Genomic DNA, 9,276 nt, shown 5'->3' on the forward strand with positions numbered 1-9,276 from the left:
CCCCCCCTCCTCCCCTCACTACATCATATCTGTTCACTTGTCTGAACAAGTTCAAGGAATTGTGATTTTTGTGTCTTCTCCTCCCCCTTTATTTGTTTGTGTGTTTATGTATTTATTTTTGGCTCCCACAAGTAAGTGAGAATGTGGTATTTCTCTTTCTGTGCCTGATTTGTTTCACTTAATATAATTTTCTCTAAGTCCATCCATGTTGTTGCAAAGGGTAGTATTTCATTCTGTGGGTAGTATGTCATTCAGTGAGCTTCTGAAGTATTTTTTCACATTACATTCATTTGAGGCCTTCTGCCCCTCCTGTGTAATGAGAGCAAAATCACCTGAGAAACTGTATAACCCTTAAATTTGATTTTTTTTTTTTTTTTGGTAAAATATTTTGGCTTTTACTACTAATATGTAATTTGCTAAATCAGTCTTTCAGGATAATATAATTTTTTGTGCTTCAGAATGTATGAGTAAGGTCTACCTGTATATCATAAAATTATACAAATGAATTACAAGCAATTAAATGTCAACTTTTAAAATTGTTTAAATATCAACTATAGATGGAAAAGTCTTCCTATACCCTCTTCAGATTACCCTGTACATTCTTTTGATGGACGAAAACGGATGATCTTGAGTACTATTTCATGGATGGGAGGAAAAAATCCATTTTTGGGGATTGCTTACATCGCTGTTGGATCCATCTCCTTCCTCCTGGGAGTTGTACTGCTAGTGATTAATCACAAATATAGAAACAGTAGTAATACTGCTGACATTACCATTTAATTTTATATTGTCAAAACAAATCTACTGCATGTGCATCAAGGCCAGTCCTATTCAACATAGCTTTTGAATGCTGATGTCTGGTTAGTATGTCATTTTGAAATTGACACATTTTTTTTTTAAACAGTCTTTTTCTTTTGCTTCTTCCCTAAGGATGACTTATGAAAATATATGACGGGTATAAAAAATTAACTGTATTGATCATATCAACACTGTAACTGTTGAAATGGCATTCTAATGTTTGCTTTTTATTGGGACAAGCCACATGATGCATAGAGCCTCTTTCATGTGAAATGTATCTACTGCTTAAAAGTTTATGCTGTGTTGATAATATTATATTGACATATGATGCTGTATATGTGTGCCTGTAGTGTAAAGAAAGGGTTTACACGATTGAGTGTAATGACTTGCTAACTTTTCAGGATTCAGAGTTACAGAAACATGAAGAAAGACCAAATCTAAATAAAACACTTCCATCATTTTCATGTGTCGTGTGTAAAGGCTTAAAGTACTATCTTTGTTGAGGTGGTTCATGTACTCAATTTATCCAGTACAGTGCTTTGTTAAACTTAGGTTGATTTCAAAGGACATGCTTACCTTGTCTGTCATAGGAATTAATCCTCATGTCTAAAGAGGTCAGGTAGATCTCAGGTAGGAGAATTTAAAATTCCTCTTTCAATTTGGTTAAAATGTTATATATAGTCAAGAACCTCAACTCACTTGAAATGTTTTTACATGTGATCATTTCCCTTGAAGCTTATGCTTCTTAAGGGAAGAAAGAGTACAGGTGAGATGGGAAAACTGCTTGGCAGGCCTTCATCTTCTGCCTCAACTGTAAATCAGATGTAAATGCTCAAAGGAGACTGTTTTCATTTGTGTGGTATTTAACATTCAGAAAATTACTTCAGCATTGGGAATACCTCAAGTTGTTTTTATTTTGCAGGTTAGTGTTTTGACTTAAGTGCTAATATTATATACCAGAAATTTTTGAAAACGGTAACCTTAATTTCCTCTGTATTTCATTAATTTTTGCATATAGGTCAAATATGGATGTGTATGCACATTCTCTTTAGTTTATGGTACCAATTGTTTTGGTTGGTTTTCTTAAGACATGGTTTAAAAAGATGTTCTGTAAGTTTCCTAATTAAATTCTGGGGTTTTGGAGTATGTACATGATAAATTATATATGGTTGAAGTTATTTTATTTTCCGCTAACTGGAATTATTTTAATATTCCTTATTGAATAAACATAGTAATTTGCTATGGAACTTATTCTTAAAGTGAATGTAAACTTATTTTTCCACATGCATGAAAATGAATGTATTAATCAGAGGTGGCTTAATTGCACTGAAATTGCTTTTTTTTTTTCTGAAATAACTCATGTTTGTGTAGAACAATGCTTATTCAGAATTTGTAATGATTTTTCAGTTATTTTAAATCAAGATCCAGGTAATGTATCAGTTTTGATTAATATATGCTTTTTTGAAAAACAGAAAACAATGTAATGGTTAATAGTAGAAATGTGCCACACTTTTAAATTTTGTATAACACATAAAATTCAGTTAAAGGAACCTGTAATTAATGATAACTTTTAACGGGTGAAAACATTACTTGCATGAGGTACTTGATGTATTGTTATCCTGAAATTTCTGAGTACATAGAGTGTTCTTTGTCTAAAAATATTGTTTTGTCTGTCCTTCAGAATGTTATTTATTCTGATAATTGTCCCTCTTGCACATGGCAGTTTATTTTGTAAATACATCATTGAGGAAGAGGGGTTTCTTCTAGTCTTTCCAGATTGAGTCTGTGCTGTTTAAGAACTATATCCTGCATCTCTTTTTCTAATTGGAGGACCAAGGGTGCTGCTAAAGAAAAGTTGAAGAGCCCTTCCAACACTTTCTCATCTGTGGAGAAGATGGAATCTTAAAATACATTTGGAGTTTTATCTATTTTACAAGTACATTGATGGCCTAAGTTCCTCCCTGTCTTCTGCCATTTGAGCTGTAAGGGATTCCTGTTGTAAATGTGAAGAATATAGAACATTCATATGTTCTCTGTGAAGCAGGGGGAGGGGGGGCATTTCTTTCTTACAGGCTTTTTGCTCATCTTTTGGAAACATTGATGTCATATTTATCTTTCAAAGAATCATTGCATTTTATGGCAACTAGGTTAAGTAGAAGGCATTGAAGAATGCATTAATTTGCAGGAAGCATTTTGACAATTTAAAAGTTTCCTAATTGGAGGAATTATTCAGTTAGTAAAAGCTAAGAAATTTCATTGAAATCATAAGGCATTTTAAGAATAAATTGGTAAAAATAATTGTGTACTACCTAATAATCATTCAATTAAGAGAAGAGTCAAATGAGATTTATTGGTTACTGACAGAGTTTATTTGTAACCTTGATTATATTAAAAGATAACATTGATTATATTAAAGGATAACGTTCTGTTAGTATGTTCTATATTAATAAAGATGAATAAAATTAATTTTGCTATGTTCAAGTGTCTTGCTAAAGTAACAATACCCCAGTATTGTTGCTAATGTTTAGCACTAAATTTTAACCCAGGGTGAGTCCAGGTTTTAACTTCTCCATGCCTAGATTTGACAGAGTGTCAAATTAATTACCATATTTGTTTAATTAATTATCATATTTGTATTTTAATCACTTGGACATTATTAACTGCAAGATTTATCTATATTATTCAGAAACATCCGTTCTTATCAGGAAGTGGTCAGATTGTCACCTGAGTTATAGACAGACTGGCTAAGTTTGGTTTTAGTTCAGGTGCTGGGGAATGTCTGGTAAAAAGAAAGAGAGGCAAGGATGTTGAAAATAACAAAGCCGGGTGCACAGGAAATGGAAAGCCTGACTAGTCAGGAGAAGCATCTGAGAGGTAGGTTTAATGAATGCTGTTCAGCCTGCTACCTCCTGTCTTCATGGAAACGTTGCCTTAGGATTATTGTATAGCACATCTTTGTTGGTTCAGTCGTTAAGTTTTGTTCTTCCTGAACATGGCTGTTTTGAGGGGAGGGTGGAGGGAGTAAGGCAGTGTTGCTGTTACAAGAATTTTGCTGCATAAGTATCTATTGTAGAGTTTGGATGACCTAGTAGTGTTTCAGAACCCCTTGTTAGCTCACACCATTCAGTAAACATAAAAATCATATTTTTCCTAATGTAATTTGAAATTTCAAATAAATACCTTGTTTAAAACCAAATTGGACCATCGTGACCTTATTTGCTTTTATGTATCTATAAAATGTATCAAAATAACATGTCCACAGTTGAAAGAAATCAAATAGTAAGTTCTAAAGGCTTTGTGATGAAAAACAGTAATTCTTACTGAACTTTTTTTTTTACTTCCAAGAGAAAATCATTTGGACTCCAAAAATTGTTTCTTCTGTTATCTCAGTATATCTAAATAATATGCCTATTCTACTATTGTTTCATTAAACACTTTTAGACATTATTATCTTCTTAATGTTACGTGATGATTTAGCTCTGTAATACACATATCTTGCCTTCCCCTATTATATAGTTACATCAAAGTATTTAGTAAATGCATTAGCTGTTGTTTAATTATGACTATATTAATATTGTATCTATAGAGCAAAGCAGTGTGCCATTACTACATTTTATTTTGCGTAATTTTATTTTTCCTGGAATTAATAATTTCCTCATTTTTAACACATAACTTTCTGTAAATCTATCTTAAAACTTTTTTAACTTATCAGGTCTGCCATCTTCCTAGTTTTGAAGGGCTTTTGTACCCCAATATCAGATAATGTACCTGCTTTTACTAGAGAGGTCTATTCTGCAGTTGTTCTTCTGTGACAACCTACTGGTTGCTCTCTTTGCCTGCTGTACAGTTATTATCTCATGATGTCTCTTTGTCACCCTGCTGTGTTGGATATCCTGTTTCCTAGTTTACTCTCTTGTTTACTGGAGAACTTTGTAAAACACGTAGCTTCCTAAGAAATGGTATATGAAAGGTAAGTTTTCTGAGTCCTTACATGTCTAAAATGTTCTTATTTCACCCTCACATTTCATTGATTGACACACAGTTTTAGGTTAGAAATAATTTTCCCTTAGTTTTGAAGGCATTGCTCCACTCTCTTCTAGCTTCCATTGTTGCTTTTGGGAAGTCTGATCCTATCTTAGTAAAATGTTGGACCTCCTAGATTGATGCTTAATTCTCTTCTTTTTCTCCATTTGTTTAGATACTATTGTCTCTGTTCTTTCTAGAAGTCTTCAATTTGATCTTTCAACATTATCTTCCTTCTATAGACTTTACAATGTATTTAAAAAATATTTTAGCTTCCGAGCTTCTTTCATTTCTATTTCTAAAATACTCCAGTCTGTCTTACTTAGTTCATAGATAGAATATCTTATTTTTCTGAGGATAGATATGGATGAGTATGTATTATCGCTTTTGTTTCCTACTCTGTTAACACCAAGATGTTTGTTGTTGCTATATTTCTTTTCTCTTGCTCATACAAGTGACTTTCTTTGTATTTCGGGTGTGTCTTGCCAATCCGTTATGTATGAGTAGACCCCAAAAGACTATCTGAAAGCTCTGTGTTTGTGGGCAGTGCTTGACAGCTTCACTAGCACAGTGTCACTCAGCGAATTATTTGTTACCTTGTTTGTGATAAAACCTTAGACAAGTAAAAATAGTTGGTAGGTCAGCATCCATAAGTAACCACATTTTGAGAAGACCTGCACTAGGGAATGATTGGTAGGGAGCCAATCCTCTGGCTATGGGCCTTTTCTCAGGGGCTTTTAGTTTCTCTAGGGAAGAATTCTCTAGTCTTTTGTGGAAAGGCATTTGGGGAAGGGTCTGTTTCTTACATTTAAAAAATTTTTAAATATTTTTAAAAGTTTATTAATATTTTTTACATTCTGTGATGTTGGGTAGCAGTTCGGTGGGGGGGACAGGGAAAAGGGGAAGGAAATAGGGTGGGAGGAGGAGGAAAGAGGAGGGGTGGAGTTGAGGCCTGTTGCACCCCCCTCATTCCTGCAGGGGAGACCAGAGGGCTTCCAGTGGTGGCTTGGTCATTGCTGGGCTGGGTGCAGATGTTTGGGGGGTTTGGCTTGCTGGCTGTCACTGGGCTGGTTGCAGGTGTGGGGGTGTGTGTGGCCAAGGTACTTGACCCCCCACTGCCCCAGCTTGGGAGAGCCCAGGACACTACCTGCGGTGGCTCAGTGGTCATTGCTGGGCTGGTTGGTGTTGGGGGACATGGTTGAGGCCCTCAGCCCTCCCCCCTCTGGCTTGGTAGCCCAGGGGACTTCCAGGTCCTTCTAGGTGTTATAGGTGTTCTTTGGTGATGTGAGACCTTTACTAGTTAATACCAAACTTTGTCTCTGGTCTGTGGGTATTTTTTCTTTCAGTTCTGTGTTGGATTATTTGCTGTTCCTATGACTTAAACTGCACTGGAACTAATTTGTTGTCATTTGCTTACTTCTAAAATGGGAGAACTTCCTATGGGGACCAGTACATGAGGTCTGTGGTTGAGCTAAATTGCTGCTTTGTTGTTGATTCCCCGGGGAAGGCTTTTTGTGCAGCTCAGATTTTAATGGTTGACTTTATAGGTACTTCCAGGTCTTGTGAGATCCAGTATACCTGGATTGTGTAGAAACTCTGGCCTGGGCCTGAGTCTTTTCAATGAATTGCACCCCCTGCAGTTCTGTATTCCTGGCCAGTCTCCACTGAATGGTCCTACACTGATTGGGGGGCATGTCAGCTGTCCTTGCTGTGCCCCAGTGTCTCCTGGTGGGTCCATCTCCCTGACTGCCACACTCCAAACACTGGTCCCTTGTGATGACTCACTGGCCTGAGTGACTCCTTTTATCAGTTGTTGTGCCTCCTTGCTCCTATGTGGGTCCACGGGAACCCTGTTAGTGGTCTTGCTGGCCTGAGGGCCACCAAGGCCCTCTTCTCCCCTGCTACCTCCAAGCAACTTCATGTGGAGGGCACAGCTATGGCTTTTGCCAGCTCCTGCTCCATGTGCTCAGCAGCTCCAGCCTTGAAGTGTCCGGGGCTCAAAATGGTCAGAGTGGTTCTTTCTTTCCCTCATTATGGCTTCTCCAGCATTCATGAACTCCATAGGTCTCTTCTCCTCTTCCCCTGAGATCTAGCAGCCCCAGGTTGGCTGTTGTTGATTTTTAATAGTTGTAAATGGTTGATTTGTGGGAGAGAGTGATGCTGGGGACTATCTATTCTGCCATCTTGACCAGAAGCCCTGTTTCTTACTGCTTTTCACTCTGCTTTTTCCTTGTCCTCCACCTCACCTCCTGATTTTCACTTCACACATATTTTCCTTTACCTGTCCCTCCTAATATCCCTTCCACAGAGTTGTCTTCCATTATTAATTTCTCCAGGTAAACATTCTCTGGTCTTGTACCTGTGGGAGACAGTAATGGAGGTGAGAGATCATATTTGTGTGAGTGAGAGGGGTAGGGCAGAGCTTGGGGATTTGACCATTCTGTTATATGCAATTTTCAACAAATCATTTTCAGGCCTGTTCCTCACTTCACTCTTTGCTGTAACTTTTTTTTTTTTTTTGTCTTTTTTTCCGTGTCCGGCAACGGATCGCAACCCTCAGTGTCGCCCCCGTACCGGACCGGGACCGGCAACGGGATCGCAACCCTCGGTGTTGCTCCCGTGCCTTGCTCAGCCAGTGAGCGGGAACCGGTCTGTATGTGGGATCCGAACCCTCGGTGGGAGAGCCGCCGCGCTTCCCAAGCGGCGCACTATCGCAGTGCGCCACCGGGCCGGCCCCTCTTTGCTGTAACTTTTACCTCCAAAATCTGAGCTTCTCGGGTTGTGGAACCAACAGCAGCTTCTCATTGGTATCCCCCTTGCAGTCTCTTTAGATTGCAACTTCCTCTGTTCAGCTCAGTCATATTCCATCTGCTTTCTCTCTGCCAGAGAGTTTTTGAAATTGCTCATCTATTGCTGTCTCCTCTCTACCCTTTTGGGGTCATTTCTCTACAAAATTGTTTTTTAGATTATATGGTAAACTTTACCTTTTTTCTGTAGCATACAGTTCTGTGAGTTTTAACACCACGATAGGATACAAAATAGTACCATTCTCCTGCTCTTTCTCAAAACTGTACTATACTATCTCTTCATAGTCACCCCTCTCCCCACTCATAACTCCTGGCAACCACTGATCTGTTTTCCATCCCTGTAGTTTTATTTTCTACAGTCTTATAAGTGGAATCATACCATATATAACCTTTTGAAACTGGCCTCTTTTATTCAGCATGATGTCTTTGAGATTCATCCAAGGAGATATGTCTGTTAATAGTTTTTCTCATACCTTTTTGATTCTTTTTATTTATTTTACTGGAGTGAGGGGTAGGGGAGATAAACTCTTCGAACCAATCCTCTATCTTAAACCAGAAACACCTTGAAGAAAATTATACTCCCCACCTTTTGGTGATTTTATAACATTCTTTTAAAAATCTTAAAAGACAAACGTTATGTACTTCAAGTGATATTAATAGGAGCTTATCTGGTTGTATATCACAAGCTTTTGTATCCAGGGTAAGTGGAAGAAAATTGAATTTACCATATATCCTTTCAAGACTGATATGCTACTTTGTTTCAGGCACCAGAAATGCAGGAGAAATAGCTTTAAAAATATATGTAAAATTGCACTTGAGCCCAGCCTCCTTGAGAATCAGTGGTTTTAAATAATTAATCCCTGGGGTGTGTTGTCTTTCCTTTTCAAGACAAAGTTTGTAAAACAGTATGTAGTTTACATTTTATTGTCATCTTCAACTTTAGTCAGGCCTTCACCTCACACTTGCACTGCACTTTGTTCACTGTCACCTGTTCTGAAAGATGGAGTAGGAAGAATATGGGTTTTAGAAGCAGGCCGATACGGCTTTTATACTTAACAAACTGTATCTTCAGATTGCTTAATCTGCTAAACCATTTGCCATTTCCTTGTCTGTAAAATAGGGATTTCAATACCCACTTGACAGATTTTGTTTTGAGGAATAAGAGAAGTGACAGATGAAAAGCACTTAGCACAAAGTATAGAAAAATAGGCACTCAATGATCAATTCCCATTCCTTTTTGTTAAATCAAGTGAATTCTCCCTTATCGATCTTTTTGCTCCATTTGACGGTGTTTCCCTTCCCTCTCCATCCTTAGCATTTGGCTTCTGTGGATAGCTATCTGTTTCTTAGTCTCCTTTGTAATTCCTTTATATGACTTATGCTCACCATATAAAATGTTGAGAGTTCTTGAGATTATGTTCTGTGCCCTTTTCTCACTTTTCACATACTCCCTGTACAATCTTATGTTCCTTATTTCTACTACCATCTTTACACTGACTTCTCTATCTTTTCTTGTGCCTTGAAATCTCTCTTGAGCTCGATTGTTTACTATTTTTCTCTTAAGAAATGAAGATTAATTGATTAGGTTAATAATGAATTAATCTAAGTTAATAAGGCTGAAACAGGAATCATCCCACACTAACATGGG

The 9,276-nt window shown here is 37.5% G+C and overlaps 1 protein-coding gene across 1 annotated transcript in view; it reads left to right on the forward strand.

Moving 5' to 3' along the window:
* TMEM30A (transmembrane protein 30A) overlaps positions 1-3,994 on the forward strand; it is a 43,480-nt gene extending 39,486 nt beyond the window's left edge. The window contains exon 7 of the mRNA XM_008574282.1: positions 587-3,994. Within this exon, the coding sequence (XP_008572504.1) occupies positions 587-780 (194 nt within the window). The 3' untranslated portion in view covers positions 781-3,994. The remainder of the gene's footprint in view (positions 1-586) is intronic.
* Positions 3,995-9,276: the final 5,282 nt, after the last annotated feature.

This window comes from Galeopterus variegatus, unplaced genomic scaffold, assembly GCF_000696425.1.
Source record: "Galeopterus variegatus unplaced genomic scaffold, G_variegatus-3.0.2 Scaffold1027, whole genome shotgun sequence".
Lineage (NCBI taxonomy): Eukaryota > Metazoa > Chordata > Mammalia > Dermoptera > Cynocephalidae > Galeopterus > Galeopterus variegatus.